The sequence below is a fragment of the Pithys albifrons genome, chromosome 3 (assembly GCF_047495875.1).
Source record: "Pithys albifrons albifrons isolate INPA30051 chromosome 3, PitAlb_v1, whole genome shotgun sequence".
Classification (NCBI taxonomy): Eukaryota; Metazoa; Chordata; class Aves; order Passeriformes; family Thamnophilidae; genus Pithys; species Pithys albifrons.
Genome location: NC_092460.1, coordinates 24,766,236 through 24,785,233, shown reverse-complemented (window position 1 = coordinate 24,785,233; position 18,998 = coordinate 24,766,236). Strand labels below are relative to the sequence as shown.

Below are 18,998 nucleotides of genomic sequence, written 5' to 3'. Positions count from 1 at the left end.
TCTTCCTTGCTTCCTAGTTTAATCCCTCAAGGAAATTTCAATAGGACCAGGCCTCTGCTAAAAATGCTGCGTCAGAAAAAAACTGGAGGTTGCGATGGATAGAACATGAAAAATTTTGACATCCAGGGAAGCTGAAGAAACTTTCATTTTTTGTCATGAAGCAGCCAAGGCCTTCATTGCAGGCTTCATATGCATTTTCATTTATTTTTTATGAATGAGAGGGAAGAATCCATAAAAATGGGAACAGAACTACTGTATCAGTGAAGCCACATTAAACAGGTGGGAAAGTGTTTATATAACCAACATCGTACCATCCAAATCCTGCTTTATATTTGACATTATATGACAAACAAGATAGTCATTAACAATGACACCTGGATGTCTTCATAATTTCAAATGAGATACTATGAAGAACTTAAAAGTCATTGTTTTCCTATAGTTGATTTGTCTCCCATCAAAATTATGTCTATAAAAAGTATGTAAATGGGACTAAGATTAGTGAACCTTAGAAAAAAAAAGAGAAAGAAAATGCTGCAGTAAAAACTCATGTTTCTGTTGCATGAGTAGGTAAGAGCGTCCTTGACCTTGAATATGAGCTTGTTTCTTTTGAAACTACATCAAATATTTGCATTACTACGTTGCTGTTTAAGAAATGAATTTCCAAATTTGCACAATCAGGTTACTTGGAACTAACCTTGCATAGCAAGGATTTAGAGGACTGAGTCCTTAAATGGGAGGGAATACACTATTCTCTGAAATTAAAAAAAATTCTTGCTTGTGCTTGTCAAACACCCACAAATTTCTGAGGTGGGATAAATACAGTTCGCAAGCCAGATCCACTGCTAAACTGCCCTTCTTAAGACAATTATAGCATCAATGACTTCAGCAGAATTAGACTAGAGTAAAATCAGTGATCCAGCAAAGAACAAACCTGTGTATTTTTAAAATTCCACTATATGGTGCACAAAATGTTATGTGTTTGTGTTTGGGTAAAAGTATGCACCTTTCAATGAAATTTGGTAGCAGGAAAAAAATGTAACATGGAAACTTTTCTGTTAATCATCAAAGAACAAATAATTTCAGTTTATGATGAAATAAGCAAGAAGGAGCACGTGAGAAAAATTAAAACACAGAATCAAATTTACCTGTGAGATCTTTTTCCCGAAATTGTATTATTGGGAGAATCATTGTATTTGCAAGCTGTTTTGCCAGTTCTGAATGAAGAATATTGAGCTGAAACAGAGAATAGAGCAAAGTTCTAAGACACAGCATAAATAAATAAAAAACACCCCAGCACTTCACAGCCTGCCATTTATGTCCAGCAAGACAAAAAAAAAAAAAAGTAAAAAAAGAGGATATAATGTCTTTCAGTGCATAAAATACATTTCTCAAGATATCCAAGATAGATGGGGATTTCTCCTAAATGTTTAATTCCCGCCTGGTATTTTTCAAGGATCCAAGAACTTTTCAGTTCCCACATAACATATTAGGGCAGTTCACTTGACCATTAATTCTAAAATGCTTAACCCAGCAGGATTAAAACTGTAATTAGCCCCTATTAACCTGTTTTTGTTAGTCTCTACACCATGGAATTACATTCCTACCAGGATGGCTAGGATCTCTTTCCATTCATGAGGGTTACCTGGGATACAATCACAAAAGGAACAACAAATGCTCCTTTCAAGTATCCCCTGAGAGCACACAGTGCAGCAACAGATGCCGGAAGAAAAAGCAAACCTCTGGGATTCCTCTCGCTGTATCATTAGAGTTATCCATGGTCTCTAAAATTTTTAACTTACTTTTTGTCCCACAACTCTATCTCCTCTCCCACACAGCAGAGCTCAATACAACCTTTTGTCTTCTTATTCTTAATGAAAGTTGAAAGTAGACTAATAAGAACAACACTTTCCTGACGGCACAGCCCTGTTCACTGCAGAGTGATGTGACAAATTATACTTAAGCAGGAAGGACCTCGATACCAAGATTATATTGAAGTGCTATATGGGCAGGTCAACAGAAGCATTTAGAAGACTTCCAATACTTAGCAGAAACCTACAGGGAGTTGAAGTGTTCAGTGCACACAGCTGCACTACCCAACGTGTTTTCATCACATAGCACTGCAGCCTCTCCCAGACATCTCTGGGTTCTGCACGATCTCACAGCAAGTAAACTGCAACTTCATTAATTCACAGCTGCCCTGCATCCATACCTGGCAAGTTCTGGCTCAAACTACAGTGTTTAAAGTTCAGAAATGTAAATGTCATTTTTAAATCGAATTAAATAAAAAATTGCCCCAGCCTAGACAACACTTCCTGTTTCAGCGTCTTTTCTAAGTTCCCTTAGGAAGTTCAGCTTTGCTCCCAGCACAGAATGTAGAATGAAGCCACAGAAACAGCTCTAATCATTACAAAAGGATGATATTGTACTTCTTTATCCTGAATTAAATGACTCTCTAAAACTCAGGTACAATCTAGCCTTCAGTGGAAAGGCTCAAAAAGGACAGACCCCAAATAAAATCCCTAATATTCTACAGTGTAAAATAGATTATTAGCGACTCAAATTACCTCATCCACAACTTTTGAAAAATAATGAAGAGTAGATATCACTTCTTCATCTCCTTTACCTAAGGCAAAATGCTGGAAATAAAAACACACATTTGGTCTGTAAATCAATAAAGGTGAATATAAAATACAACAATGTATTTTACTACAAAGCTAAGGAATACTCTTACAAACTGCAATAAATGAGAAAACTAAATGGAAAACAGAACTCATTATTACACATCCTTTAACCCTGTTGTTCTTGTTTTAAATGAATGAATTTTAGACAACACTTAATTCTTATTATACTCATTTTGAAGTCATAGTCATTTAACAAGAGCAAACTGGTTTGTATCTTGATAAGTTTGTTAACTCACATTTTGTATCGTTTCTGGGGTTTGGGGCTTTTTCTAAGATTCTCAAAAATGACCTGACTTCCTTGAACATAACACTGGGGAATTTTACAACAGCTTTCACATGAAACCAAGTAAAGTGCATGCCCTGAGCACTTCTGGAATACACAGTGTTTACACAGACTTCTTCACAAGTGCTGAGGCAGAAAAGAAATTGAATTCATAAGCTGGACATACCTGCTTTTCATAGGCAAGGAGCTGCTTTGAAAGCTGCTGTGTGGCAAGACACATTTCATTCTACAAAAAAAAAAAAAGATAGGTTAATAAAAATAATGAAAGGTCCCTAGCTCTGCTGTTACTACTACTTTGTTACCAGTGTCTTCACTGAACTTGAATCTACCTACACAAAGACTTAGTTGTGTGTAAACAACTAGTCTCAAAATACCTCCATGGAGAAGCACTAATAACAGGTATATTTCAGACCTAATCAACACACAGTTTCAGCTTCACTACTCTGAATAGGAGTAAGTTTTGGGTGTTAGTTTTGGGTTTTCCCCCAGTCCAAAAAAATAACAAAGCTAGAACAACCTCAAACATGTAAGCTGCCATACCAGCATAAGAATGGTTTATATCTTTCCCCAAAATCTACATCAATAAAGAGAACCAGAACCTGTGCCTTCATAATGCACTCATGCTCAGGGAATGTGAGAATGTAATTACAGTGCTTTAAGTGGATACAGGAGCACAAAACAGCTCATCTCTGTGCTCATGGCTTCACCAGCCAATGAAGGTACACACATCCTCAAGGCAAGACTTGCAGGGAAGGCATATAATTTTGCTTGACAGCTGGAAAAACCAGACAAGCATTTGGGTATGTCAATTTTTAATCAATGTATTCCTAACACTAGTATATCAACTGCTCTGCCCCTGATTTGTTAACAATGACTTAAAACTAGAATAATACAAAGAGGGGAAGGGGTTAACTGGGATCTGTCTGAACCCCTGTCAGGTCTTTCTCTTCCTCAGTAATGCAGAGAACTAACGACTTGTAATTTCATTTTAACTGTAACAAACTATTCCTGTCTCCCAATACATAAGGCCCCAGAGAGTTTATAAAACCAGGTGCTATCTCTGAATGGCTTTAATAGAACTCTTTATACTGGGGCTGATACAGAAAACACCTAAAACTGGGGCAGGGCAGAGTTTCTATGCTCTCTTATTGTTCCTTGTCCTCCTGAGCAAGCAGAACACAGCTCAGTAAGCTATCTGGGTCAGAGATTCTGAAACACCCTTTACTTTGGCCTGATGCCACCTCTGACATACTGTATTCCAGCCTGGTGCTTCCCCACCGCCTTGCCATGTCAGGAAGGAGGGCTAATATGAGCATCAAAGCCCAAACATTTAGTCAGTCTTAAGTGTGCTCAGGTGCTCAGAATAAACAGCCAGGCACAGCCCAGGTAACAGCAGCTGCATCTGAACATATGGCAGGGAAAGCTGAGCAAGGTAATTCTGACCATCTTAAAGCACTGTGGTGGTAACGCTCAGGGGTGGGTGGAGATGGGGCAGCAGAGCCTTCCAAGGGACAAACAAGGGTTCAGAACTGAGATAACCTGGGTCCAAACTCAGATCATGCACATCCTGTGACTGTTCTCACTTCACAATGATGGACTGGCCTTCTTTCTTGTCTCAGACCAGTTAGTAATAAGCATTACACTTGTATACAACGATAATGCCAAGGATTCCTGTAAGATTTGCAGGTTGGTCATGCAGATTGTATTATTTTTAATATGAAAAAGCTTTGCACAAACACTTAGTATTTAAGTATTTCCCAAGCCAGAAGATGGAAAAGGACCCTCTTAAGGGTTTAGGCAAGAATAGGATTGAACCCTAACTCTTTGTCCCCAAGGTGTAAGAACACCTGAGAGACTTCACCACCTTCAAAGGGGAGTTGGCAAGCAATGAGTTGATGACAGGAAGGATGGGACTCTTTGTATGTATACACATGACATTAAAGGGGTTTGGGTTTTGCTTGTATGCATATGGATGTAATTTAAGATTACAAAAAAGAAGCAGAGGTTCTCAGACCAAGGATCTTTTTCATAATCACAACCACAAAGACAGAGCCGAGTAAGAACTGCAAGAAGACTAAGTCCTCACACAGCAACAGTGATGCCACCTGTAAGATGTACAGCTGGGTCAGGGTGAGAGAAATCTTTTGAAATAAACTGAGTATTAAAAACACGTCTATTCCTCCCCCAACCCTGCCTTTTTGTTCTAGTTTACTTATTCCTGCAATGTCTGCAATTGTGTGATCTGCTCTGAATTTGGAAAATACATTCTTCTGGCTTAAACTTGCTAACACTAGAAAAAGCTTCAGGATAATGGGCTGACACCAAAGGCATCTTTTTGTGTTAGCCATCCCCAAAGCTTCTATCAGCTTCGGTTTTTAAAGACAACCCTCAGTGTCCTCACATAATATCCAGACAGTAACAAAGAGCATTATTACTTATCTGTGTGGGACAGTTTGAAGATGGCAATGCAAAGATACGTGTGGAATAAGCAACTTCCAGTGATCACTACGGCCCAGGAGCAGTCTCCAGTATGTGGCAGGATAATGGGGGAATACATAAACCCTGAGGGTCTTCAAGGGATGTAAATTAACAACACCTTACCAAGTATATAATGAGGTAACAGTAGTTAACTACAGATACCAAGCATTCATAGCATGCTACTCCAGATACAGAACAAATTGTCAGATGTGCCTGACACAAAAGTTACTTTGGCATTTTAGGCTGATTTGGGGACAACAGTTCTGTGCATCACTCATAAACCATTGGTGCCAGCAGGTCACATTTCTCATTTATAGTCTCAGCTCTTTGTGTCAGAACACCACAAACTTATTACTCAAACACTACTCCTGTGAAAGAGTTAATCCTGGGCCCCTCATCCTCCCTCCCAACACCTGCCAGACTTAGTTCCAGTTTGAAGCACAGAATCATTCATTGTATCACTTGGGGAAAACCAAACAAACAAACAAATCGAAATAAAACCAAACACACACACACACACAAAAGCTGTAAACAAATCAAATTAAGCTAGTAAGTTGAAATATAGTCCATTGCATAAGGAACAGGAAACAGGCAAAATGCTCTGCTGACCTCGTGGTAATACTGCATTGCTAAGCACACTAATCTGGGAAAGTTTGCTTTGATCCTCCTCCCATTTCTTCCTAATCAGCCTTTTCCCTTCCCTCTCCTCTGCTACCAATCAGTTTCAAGAGGTAGAAGTCTTAGAAGAATTTGCATTGCTCCAGTTGACAGATCCACTAAATCCAGGCAAATTATTTTAACAGGTTTTAATCTATTTGCAAGACGTTTTCCCACGGAGTACAGCAGCATTCATTTCCTTTATCCTGAAGTGACTGAAATTCAGTATACCACAGCAAAAGAAAAGCTGTGATACAACCCTGACTCCATATCTCTTTCAACATTACCTTGACATTTCAGAATTCATCACACATTTATGGAGTGGGAGAGCTATCTATGAAATGATATATCAGGCAAAAACTCAATAAAATTCTGAACAGAAATCAAAGCATTTTAAATGAAGGCAAACTTAACCAGTACTGGGCCTCACCAATACATTCCTTTGCATAAAAGATTTTATTTAACAGGGAAAACATCACTGCAGTATTAATGTAAAAAAGGTCAACTGCAAGGAAGGAATTAAAATTGTATATAAATAAGCGTAAGGCAATCAGCAGTGACTAGAGAGGTGCTAAATTTTTTTTTTTAACTTTGGCTTGCATGATAGCCCTAGGAACAGATTTTTATAAAGTTCACTAAGACCAATTCAAATGGATAAGAAAGTGGAAATGGTGTCTCAAATCTATCATTAATCTACCAAAACCAAAAAACAACTGACTAAAAAACCAATTTAATTCTCAAGTTATTTCAGTACCTCATCCTACATTCAAATAAGTCAGAAAAAAAAAAAGTCATCCAACTTATGTTCTGATCTAGTGCCAGAGCAAAGGCATGTGATTTTTGGGTTGATTCCACCATCTTCACTATCACCTTTATTTGCCGAAGTGTCATAACATCAGAAGAGAGTATGACTTTTCTATAACCTCTTTGTAATAAAATAACCATGCCATTAACCCATTTACTGGTGAGGCAGACCATCCATTTCTAGGGTCTCTTTCTGTATTTTTCTATAATAAACTCTGAGGACTACTGTGCTGAAGTCCAAAGATATTTCTGTAGACAGCTGTCTAACAAAATACAAACCTGAGGGCATGTAAAGGATTAAGTGGAGCTATAAATTAACTTCCACAGACACAGAACTACTCCAGCATGTCCAGTTCCAATCCCAATATAACAAAGCTTTCTGCAAAGCAACTTTCCTAAGCCAGAATAATTTGGCATTTTAAGAATTCTACAAGTAACCAGCATACCAAACTGGCAAAAGCTTCTCCATGTAAACAAGCAAGATACTGGCAAAAGTGTTTATTCATGCACCCTGGGTTATATCTGAGAAAGCTTAGAGCCTCATAAATGAGGAAAAACCCAACAAATGAAGGTCCATGGGGCCATTGCAGTCTTCCCATCCTTTGAGAACTCAGCACATTTACTTTCAAATCAGGCACAGCAGAGAAAGAACTGGGTCTAGATACAACTGTTTTATGCAGTTCTATTTACATGTGCTTATCATCTTCCTACAAAATAGAATTCCCCAGCAATCTAGTAAATGGCACAGTTCTGGGGGCTTAGGTTCGCATATTGAATGGCTTGGAAACATGAATCCAGGACTGCAAGAAGCTCAGCCACACCAGGGAGCTCAGGCTGCACAGCACTTTACAAGATCAGGCTAACATATGGCTTGCCCTGCTGCTGATTCACAGCACAGCATTCCATCCTCTCAAACAGGAACAGGTCAGCAGAGGATCATCTAACAGCTTCAAGAAACAGAACATACTAGACAAAGCTCCACTGTAAAACAGCAAAAGCAGCTACAATAGGATGGCTAGCTCAACATGGAAATAATCTCTTCAGTTTCTTTGAAAACAATTACTATCAGGAAGATATCCACACATTTATGCCTCCTCAAATCTCCAGATCCTGCTTAGTGCAATGTTAACTTTCATCCAGGCATACTGACAACTCCAACTTTATAGGCAGTACTAAAACCAACTCCCATGCCTTTGTTAATACATTAGTGCTTACATGGTAATGTTCTGCTTATCTCTGTTAGCAACATATGGTGAATACATCTGAGGAAGGAAAGAGATATATGATGCAAATTCATAATGATATGGAACAATAATACATATAGTATTTCACAGGAGTCAGAACTGACAACTGTAGCTTATTGCAAATGTTTACCCTATCTAATATCTATTGAAGCTTCTCTATGTGGAACTGAAAGTTTACAAAACACTAATTTAAATTTTTTTCTTTAAAAGGCTTTGAGAAAAAGTCTTATCATTTGAAAAGGCAACACAATAGTTCCGTTACACATTAAAAGAGCAATTAAAAGAAAAATTGTATCAGTGCTTACTTGCTACTTAAGCAAGAATTAATTTAAGAACTCCAAACACTTGGGATTAGCCATGCAATACAATAAATATGAAAATCTATTCATATCCTAGAGAGCCTAACAGCTGTTTACTGAGTCACAGCCTACTGAAACCAATGCACAGGAAAATTAAACAAGCAGCACTTTTGAAAAATGCAGACATGAGGTGTCATGAATTTGTGTAGAGAAGTAACACTGTTATGAAGTGCTACCTAAAACATCACTGGACAGTTCAAGCTGTGCTGATACCAATGTAATGTGGTACCGATAAACCAAGACTATTCCATAATTGCCAGGAGTTCCTTAAGTCTGGACATAAAAAGGCAGTGAGTCCCAGAGGTTGTTGCAGCTTTGCCTTGTGTGACTCAGGAATCACAAGACACCTGCTCACAGAGACAAAGATATTGAACAGAATTATGCTTCAGTTTCCATGCTCTCCCCTCTCCAGATACATCGATAAAGACAACAGGCATCTCTTTTTACTCCTCTTCTGCCATCACTGTCCCCAGTATCTAGACAGGTGTGTCAGGACTCATGACATGAAACCTATTTACAATGACAAAATGCTGCATCTTACTTTCCTCTAACCTGCTTAACTGTTTATCCCTTCTAATAGTTGGTACAGACACAGCAGTGTCCTGAGTCTCCTAAATGGCATTTTGTTTCAAGTGAAGGTCCAATTTCCATAGCATGATGGAGAAATGGAAATTATAGTAAAGCTCTGAAAACAACTTACTATCACAGTGGTTAAGTCAGGAAGGTAAACTGTGCACACTTTGCTCTTACACCATTGCAACAGCCTCAGCATTGGAACTTGAGAAAATTGAATTTTCTAACAGTATTTACTTGCATTATATATTGCTCAGGTAATAAAAGGTCCAGGACGACAAACAGTCACAGAATTCAGATAGCAGTAATGCCAGATTTGCCAGGGCTTACTTGCAAGGAGAACTACTTGAACAAATTCTGTAAGGAAGATTTCCACTACAAGACTGCTATCATGATAACTACCTCAGGGTACCACAACACAGACGGCAGAATTACAGCAGGAAGTATAATATGTACTCACAAGGATGTGGTTTATTTGATGATTATAAAAATGCTTCAATATATTTACACACATGGGTTTGCCAGATCAACCAAACCTCACTCCTCAAGCACTGCTTCTGGTTCCTGTGACTTCTTAATCATGGCATCATCATACAGTGCATCTGCCTCACAGCATTGCAGCCTCTTTCTCACTAAAGAACTCCACATGCAGGAGAGAATCACCGTCCCCTCACATTGGTGTGGGTACACAAAGAGGTGAGAGCACTATTCTCATCCTGCAGATGCTTGTCACACTCTGAGGGCCTCGCACCCAAAAGCAACTCCCTGGCAAATGCCCCATCCAGCTGCAGCCTAGAGTGTGTTATCAGCCCTTCCATGTCCAGTGGCTCCAGGTGCCTTGGCAGCATATCCACTGCTACACCCTGCAATAGGATGCTGCAGATCGCTCCTTACACTCTTTAAGTCCTGACTGAATACACATAAGTCTGAAAAAACGTTTAAAACGATCCCTATTTTCCTAAGTGTTTTTAAAAACTCTGGGCAAATATTTCTTTTTCACGCTCCCTTCAAATGCCCTGATCCAAGAGTTCAAAGCAGCTTGAGCTGTCAATTTACAAATTTACTGTTGCTTTGCACACAAAGCAGCATTTTGAGACAACGACATGCATATATCCATTTGGGTAATTAACAGCATGCAGTTAGTAATTATTGCTACTCCCCTGAGACTTGGCATTGAATCAGTTCAGAGCCATTAACTATTGTTATTTGATCACAAGCTACAGTGTTTGAATTGTGAAAATTTGAGTTGTCATCACAAGAAACATCAAACTTCTAGTAAACTATTCAAAAAATCTAGAAAACATGTTAAGATATCTGGGAAATGTTAAAGTTCAGAATAAAGTTAGGAAGACAAAAAAAATTCAACATTTTTTAAACTGTCATAACTGTTTTGAGGGGGCATAAACTTTAAATTTCCAATTTTGTGGACTGTTATAACCCACTGCTCCTTTGTCTAACTGCCATGACTGTGATTCTGGCCATTTTCATGACTATTGCTTTAAACTAGGTCAGTAACTGTAATTCCTGTTTTACAGATACGGAAATCAGGGCAGGGGAGGACAATGACTTTGCAAAAAGAAAATTTGACTTTGCAGAGACAAAATTTAAGCCAGAAAAACAAAAAGGCAAGTTCAGAAACTGGCTTCTCAACACTCTCAGCTTTCACAGGATTGGTAGCACCTACTGCTATTGAGGCCCAGACAACGGGTGTCCTAACAACACAACAACAATAATTCTTTTTCTCTCCAACTGTAATTAGGCAGCCAAGAAATATTGCACATGGATTTTTCTTAACTGTTCATTTAGGTTTAATAGGCAATTCAGCATCACCCTTCTATTTCTACATCTCAAAATGGCATCAAATAGCACCAAACTTTTAAGACATACTTCAAGGAACATATAAATATTTAGTCACTTGTGAGTATTGGATATCAAACTAAAGCAGTGTTCAGGAAAGAAGTGGCCAAGAAGTGCTGGGAAAATTAAGTATACTCAGTAGTACTGCAAAGTACAGATGGGTAAATGTGCTGAGACAGTGAGAAGAAAGAGGAAATGTCACAACTGTGGGGCAACAGGAATGGAGAAGGCCAAAAACCAAGATGAAAAGGAAGATGCAAACAAAAGCAGATGAAGTTTTTTCTTGAATCACAGACCAGAGTAACCACTTCCCAAAACGCCACCCAAAAACATCAGCAGCAGGCGAAAGGGGCACGTAGTCTACAAGCTGGACACTTGAAAATTAAATTTATCTTCTGATTTCCTTCTTGCATCCATTCCAATTCTACCTGATCTTTGGTGTCAGATGCCTTCCACTCAACGTGCCCACACTCTTGCTATTCTTAAACCTTAGTGACTCTACCAAAATGCCCACCACTGACTTTCAGTGCTGATTTCATGTCACCTCTCCAGCCTCTGTGTGCTGCACTGTTTGCTATGCACCTAAGCTGTACTGTAAGCCTCTGATTGTTCAGCATTTGCACAAGATCTAGGACATAAAGCCTTTGAAGCTCTCCATAGCTGGATTTCCCAGGTGTGGGTAGCTAGATCCTGGGCAAATAGTTCTTCCAAGTCAAACTATCACTCACTCAAAGCATAATCCCACTAAAGGGACACTTGAAGTAGTTTTATAGCTGAACGGATTCCTAATAGTGCAAGAATCAGAAACAGGCACTTATCCAGTAAATTCAAAATACACGTATTCTCAACTCTCTGTGTACTCTGATTTACTGGTTTAAGAAGAGAAAAGCTGTTTCTAGGGAACTCAGGTATCTAACCTACATAACTACTGGAAAAATTCCATGACATACTGTGTATGTCTTTCAAGACCTAGATATGGTATTTTGAAATACCTAGTTTTAGGCACAGGGGAATCAGTTTCACTGAAAATCACTCAGATTTAAAGCAACATTTTCCAAAGCATTGGATATAATTTACCTTACAAGTTCTACTTTCAAAGGGATTTAGTCATCTAGGTCATGTAAGTACTTTAGAAAATGTTAATTTTTCTGCTCCTGCTTCCATACTTTTCACACTGGCTACTAGAGGGACTTGACTTCAGTACGATCCAAAGTGCACATTCTCCCTGTGATCAATGGACATAAACAGTTTCTTCCAAAAGGTGAGTCACAGCACCTAAGTTAGACATCTAAAGTCAGTGTCAATGTCTCTGTATTGTGCCTACATTTAGGTAAGCAGCTTTGTCAAGGTTGGCCTTCCAATATATCATAAGGTAAGGACATACCACAATCTTACCTTCGTGAATTGTTTGAAGACAGGCAAAGCAAACAAGATCTTTTTCATGAATATGACTTTTCTAAGCATTAAGGCAGGAAGCAGCTGAGATACCAAATGAAAAACACCACTAACTCCTCTTACACCAAGAGGTGAAGGTACTTTGCAACTTTCATGTAAATAACAGCATCATAGTAGCGATTTATCTTCTACTCCACATTGAACAAAAGAAGCGCAAACGGAAAAGTTACCTGAGCACCATAGACTCGTTGCATTGCCTGAAGCAACTGGTTCGTATATTCAGTGAGGGTTCCTGCATCTTCTTCAAAGACACTGAGCAAAGATCGAGTCTTCAATGAAAAAAAAAAAGCAGATGGTTCTAATCCTGAGTGGAAATACTAAAAACAATCATAAGTAATTAGCAAAAAATAAAAACCAACCCAAAACAATAAGCCTTTAACTTTGCATGATGCTGCTTATTCAGAATCTCAACACACGTAGACATTAATTCTGTTATTACGGATAGTTAAACTGAGACACAAGGAGAAGTGATAAAATGCTATGGGCAAATTTTGACTCCCAGGCTCTTGCTCCAACTAATAGACAGTCCTTCCAACATAATTAGGAATGTAAAAAATCCTGAATATCTGCCTGCTGAATACAGTAATTCAAACCACGTTAAGGACTCTGGGTCAAACGCCACTGCTTGCTCACTTTACTTCTCTAATGTCAGGCTGCATTAAAAGCACCCCTTTCCAATGAGATAATTTACACAGTATTATTCCCTCTCAGCTGTCTTGAGCAACTCTTATGGGGCCACCACCAAAATGAGCTGATGTAATCAGACCAAACAACTGAGTGTTCATCTGCAACAACAGGCACAGAAGGATACACCCATTCAGAGATACCCGGGACTTTCTCCATTCTGCTAACTCCTCCTGGTCAGCAAATGGGGACAGGGGAAGAACATAATGACTGTGTTATCTTAAAGACATGAATTCCCTTGGTTTGTTGTGGTGGAATCACCGGGAACAAAGAACTATGTTGCTGAAACAGCTCCTGAGATGGGAAACAAAAGATATTTCAGAATAATGCCAAGCTCCAAAATTTGCTAGATCATGACAATAATTAAAGAGGAAAGCTGTCCCTTTAACAAAGTCATGATCCATCCTTAGTCTTAACTTTGATAAATCCAATCTATTTGATGCTAACTGGAAATGTCTTTCCATCTGTACCTCTAAGTTGCATGACATTAATTGGCTTCATCTGCTTACATGAAGCACATGCATAAACTCCAGTACTTTCATAACCACATCAGTCCTGTAATAGAGAAAGTACTTTATTTATCCCCCTATTACAGGAATCTCTAATGTACCTGAAAAATCCAGGTTCGAATTTGGGAAACTTATTTTCAAGTTACTCCACTATTTCAACAGCAGACACATGCATTTCCCCAAGGCACTCTTCACTGCAAAACTTCTCTGCCCAGACTTTCTTTGTCCTGAAAAACTCAGCATCAGCATCCTTCAAGAATCCTGGCCTACGATTAACCATCACCTCATCTCTGCCAAGAAGTATCTCAGCCAGAAATTAGTGTTGCTCAGCAGTTAAAATACATGACTAGGGAGTCAGTCTTCATGTTCTGCTCTAAGCATTGAACAGGAGTACTTTCTTACTTTCAGTAACTCTAAAAGCTCTCAACATTTCACTCTCCAATGTGCTAAGCTGCCACAATACTTCCTGCCTTAGAGACACTGCAGTCAATGCATTTGGGAAACCAGTTCGAGATCTTAGCAGGTAAGGATACGTAAGGAGGATACATAATACAAAGTACTGTTTCCAAATAAAGAGAACCAAAAAACCAAAGAATGGAGAGAAGGCCCAGTCAATGACAAGGATACCAAGAACCCAAACGTATAAAGGACCTTTGTGCAGAACTTCCCTACAAGGACAGTGGAATGATTTTGAGAGTTTTCCACATTAAGTTATTATTTCAGTAACTGAAAACATATTGCTTTTCAAAAATATCTGGTTTCAAATGTTTTATCTTCAATGATGCCTTAAAAGATGCAAAATAACGTCGACAAACAATCTTGTATTTATGCAGTGCTCAGCTCCCTTGTTTTGTACTACAGTGACACATGAAACACAAAGGGCATGAGGATGGTTAAAAAATAAATCTAGGGAAAGCAAAAATTGTAAAACTTGTCACAATGTTTATCAAGACAAATATCAAGCCAAAACTAAATGGTTATAAAGAAATTGCCTGAAGTAGGCTACAAATCACATACTCCTGCATGCTGGAAAAGGTTCTCAAATACAGGAATGCCAGCTACATTCATATGCAATTTTTGCAAGTTCATTTTTTCACGTCTAAATACAGATTGAGGTAGAACAGCTCTGGGAGATAATTTCTGAAAGTCTTGGCCTCAGTTATTAGCACATTGTTTAAAAATAATAAAAATAATGAATGATTCAGGCAGTTTGGAAGTTATTCTTGGAAAGTTTTACATTTAAGAATACCATTTTTAATCACTGCAACGAAATACCAGCATGAGTGTATTTTCGTTGTTGTCGTTTTGACAAATTCTGGAATGGCAGCTAATCCTGCTGAAATAAAACAGTAATCCAAATATTAAGTTAACATTTAGGAGGCCCCATTAATTGCAACATTATCTCTGCTGCTGGGAAGATAAAAAAAAAACTTTCTACTTTCCTGTATTTCCCTTGGTTTTAGCATGACTGCTGACGTAAATTTCTCTCCATTTTGTGGCCAAATACTTCAAAATTAAGACACTTCTTACAGCTTCTTTCAGCCAGTGCCTGGACACAAATCAAGACAAAAGCACTGTATTGCTGGGGAGAGAAAACAAGTTTCAGAAACCTGATGAAGAAATAACTTTGGCCTAATTCTCCTTTGTCTTGCAAATAATGCACATACTTCACAGAGTTTATACAAAGCGAGATTATATCCTCACTTCACCACTGCACTAAGAGACTGCACAGAGAAAGAAGAATCAGGTCCCTTTAAACAGAAGTAAATGATCCTGTAAGAGGCTATGCTGCATGTTGAGCAGGACAGAGACTGGCTTTTTGCCTTGATTTTGAAGCACCTGGCACAGAGAAATGCTGTTGTGCTGTCAATCTAAAGCTCTCCCCAGGAAAAAAAATGATAAAAAATATAAAAGACTGAAAAAAACCATTCCTGTTTCCTTCATAAAAAAAATATATTTTAGCAACAATGGGCTGGTCTAAAAATTAAATAGTGTCCCTCTCTCCCAAAGTTGTAGAACCTGAACAAAAAGTAATGACTGAATCAAGCCAAAACATTCTGAAAATATTCAAGTTTATGCACAGCCCAGTATTCCAGTAATTCCAAAGGAGATGTTAACAGCCTTCATTTCAGGTCAGAAGAAAGATGAAGACCTCTAAATTCAATTCAGTGCACTGTTCAGCAAGTTGCAGTCAGTGTTACATTTTTAATCACTGAAGGAAGTGTTGACTGAGGACGTAAATGAGTTCACTTATCCTGCGTGTCAAGTTCTTCAGCTCCAGGATGCAGTGGGAAGGTTAACACTAAAAATGTCAGTAACTGCCTATCATAAATCTAGCACACTTTGGTAAACTGTGGGTCACAGAAAAGTTCAGGCTGGTAAGGAACTCTGAAGGTCACCTTGTCCAAACATCTACTCACAACAGGACTGACTCTGATGTTACATCAGGTTACTCAAGATGCTTTCTGGTTCAGTTTTTAAAATTCCCAAGGTTGATTATCTAACATGACTTATCAAACAGATGATGAAAATCTTCCTTACTAAGATGGGGGTTTCATGACATTATAAGAAAATAGGGTAAGAAGAGGTGATCAAGATGAATCCCAAGGCTCATTAAGTCCTGACAGATGCATATCCAATCTTCCCTTTAAAATGTCTCATGACACTCCACAACACGTGACAGCAATTTGTTCCACAGCTTACCTATTCATTACTCGTCCTCATCCATCAGCAGATGAGCTAGGATTACAACACAGGGCTACCTGGGAAGCAGGATCCATGCTGATCCACCTCACCCTCCCTTCTTCTTTCCCTATTTCACCCATTGCTTTTGTATCTCTGTCTGCACCATGATTGTCCTCAAGTGCACCCTTCCCACTCCCCTGTGAAATTTCCAATCCTTCCCCTTCCCTTTATTTCTCTCTTCCACGCAAACTTCTTTCCTGCCATCCTCCTTTCCCAGCTCTTGAGGCCTCACCTCCTCCAGCCCCTGGAAACATTATGGCTCAGTTGGTTAAAACTTGGTTGTAATAATGCCAAGGTCATGGGTTCAATCCCCTGTATGGGCCATTGACTTAAGAGTTGGACTCAATGATCCTTGTGAGTCCCTTCCAACTCAGAATAGTCTGTGACTCTGTGTCATTCTATTCTTTGCTGTGGGGCTTGCAGAGTGCTCTGGGGCCATTTCTGCGGCTGGGCCCCATCACGACCCGCAGCGGGGCACAGGCTGCTGCCCTGGGGTGAAGGCGGAACGTCCTCCCTTCGGCTGGAGGGAAAGGGCGGCGACCGCCTGCCCTGGTTTCTCAGACTCCTCCAGGAGATCACCTTCGCTGGGATCCGCCTCACCCCATCCATCCTCACGGGAAGCTCCTGTATCCTGGCACGGCCCTTTGGGAGCGCTCCCACGATGGGGAGGAGCGGGCACGCTGGCGGTGACACTCCTCCAGCCCGCTCTTGTCACCGCGCCCAGGTGACTCACTGCGCACAGGTGTCGCTTTCCCTTCGGGAGAAGCCGCGGCACCGAGCCATGTCCACCTGTCCTCCCACACACACCTCCCCTCTCCGGGGCAACCCTTACAGCCACCGAGCGCACACCGAGACGGGACAGTGCGAGGGAAAACCCACAAGAGTCTCTCTGAGGGCGGTGAGAGGAAAGGCGCTGTGCCCTCCGCCTTGGGGACCCCCAGGAGCACACTCTGCTTGGCTCTCCCCCGAGAGATGCCAGGCGGGGCACACGGTGCCTGCCCCACCGTATCCCTGCTCCACCCCAGCTACGACAGGCGAGCTGAGCCCGACCTACTTCTCTGTGCCCCAGACAGCCCCTGTGCCCCTTGACATCCCTGTGGCCCTGACATCCCCCGTGCTCCCTGACACACCCTATGCCCCCGACACACCCTATGCCCCGTGTCCCTGACGTCCCTGACACCCCCTGTGCCCTCTGACACCCCCCGTGCCCCCTGACACCCCCCGTGCCCCCTGACACCCCCCGTACCCGTCGCTGCCCGTTCCCCCGGGCAGCGCCCGCCCAGACGCGCCGTGCCGGTACCTGCGGGCTGTCCTGCAAAGCCTCTTCCAGGAGGAGCTTATCGACGGCGGGCATGTTGGCGCTGGGCGCGGCGGAGCCCTGGCAGCGAGCGGGGTGCCTGGCGCTGACACGCCCCGGCGGCGGAGCTCGGTGCCGTCCGTGCCTCTGTCCGTCTGTCCGTCCGTCCGCACGGGGGTGGCCGCAGCGCTTTGCAGGCAGCGGCTCGGGGACCGGACGGCTTCTCTGGCGGGGCCGGGGCCGCCCACTCCGCCCATTTCCCGTCCGAGGGAGGAAGCGAGTCACGGGCAGCCCCGGCGGGGGGCGGCCGTCTGCGCCATTAACTCCTGGGGCCGTGGCACCCATTCCCCCAGGGATTGCGCCCGCGTCCTGCTGGGAGGGCGTTCCTTCCCCCCCTCCCCAGCCGCGGCTCGCAGGGCAGGAGTGGCCTCGCACAGCGCCCTTCTGACTCCATCACCTGGGCAGCAGGAAGGGGGATGCAGTAGGGGCTGTGGATCCCGCCTCTGCTGAGGGAGGTCTCCCTGGCTGCGAGGGTGCGTGGGTGTGATGAAAACCAGGGGCAGATCACGCCCTCCAGCCTGGGCTTGCGGGGCTGGAGGAGCTCCAAGCTGTGGGCAAGCCCTTTGCTGTGCCCCTGCGGACGCGGCATCCCTGCTCAGGTGCAGGTTTGGGGTTCTGGCAGGGCTGTCCTGCTGCATGCAGCCCCTGGGCCGCCACCGCTCTGGCACCGGCACTGGCACCGGCACAGCCACTGCTCAGACGGACCTTTATCAGTGGCCGACCCTCGTTCATGGTGTGAAAAGTATGAGTGTGATTCGTGTCGGTAAAAACGAATGGGTTATTGGGGCTCCTATAGTGACATGAGAAAAAACATATGGCCAGCCAATTAAACAAAAATTCCAGCTTACACCCACATGGAGAGATAAACAGGATAGTGATAAATCACTTTATGTCCTATAACTTTGTCAAGGACCACATGAATTGTAACAGGAAGGTTGAAGAGCTAAGACGTTCCCACATCTAAGGGGAACATGGTGGGGTTATCACTAGGGTTGTAAAAGTGACTTAGTTATAGTGGTATATGTTACAGTGCTTAACAATGTACTTAGAAAGTTTATGCATTAGTCGAATGAATATGTATGTAGAAACTAAATAAATGTTAGAGTTACACTGTGTTTGGGGTGCGATGGTGAGCAATGCTTGCATCCGTCACACCCAGCATGCTGAAATTGCTTTTATCATATAATAAACTTTAGTTGAAAACCTACAAGGGTGAGACTCTTTCTCACAGTAGCAATCTGCCTTTGCTCTTGTCCATGGAAAACTCTGCAAGTGATGCCAGGAGAACTCAGGGAGCTCCAGACATGCCAAT

The 18,998-nt window shown here is 41.5% G+C and overlaps 1 protein-coding gene across 2 annotated transcripts in view; it reads right to left on the bottom strand.

Annotated features, from left to right (window-relative positions):
• Positions 1-18,119, bottom strand: part of APPL2 (adaptor protein, phosphotyrosine interacting with PH domain and leucine zipper 2) — a 34,575-nt gene extending 16,456 nt beyond the window's left edge. Inside the window, exons 1-5 of one of the 2 annotated variants that reach the window (XM_071551042.1) lie at positions 17,630-18,119; positions 12,562-12,660; positions 3,131-3,190; positions 2,565-2,636; positions 1,146-1,233 (exon numbers count right to left, since the gene is read on the bottom strand). In XM_071551042.1, coding sequence (XP_071407143.1) covers positions 1,146-1,233; positions 2,565-2,636; positions 3,131-3,190; positions 12,562-12,660; positions 17,630-17,971 — 661 coding nt within the window. In that variant the 5' untranslated portion in view covers positions 17,972-18,119. Of the gene's footprint in view, positions 1-1,145; positions 1,234-2,564; positions 2,637-3,130; positions 3,191-12,561; positions 12,661-13,685; positions 13,887-17,629 lie in introns of those variants that run through there. The other variant, XM_071551043.1, reaches the window with a different exon arrangement.
• Between the last annotated feature and the right edge of the window lie 879 nt (positions 18,120-18,998).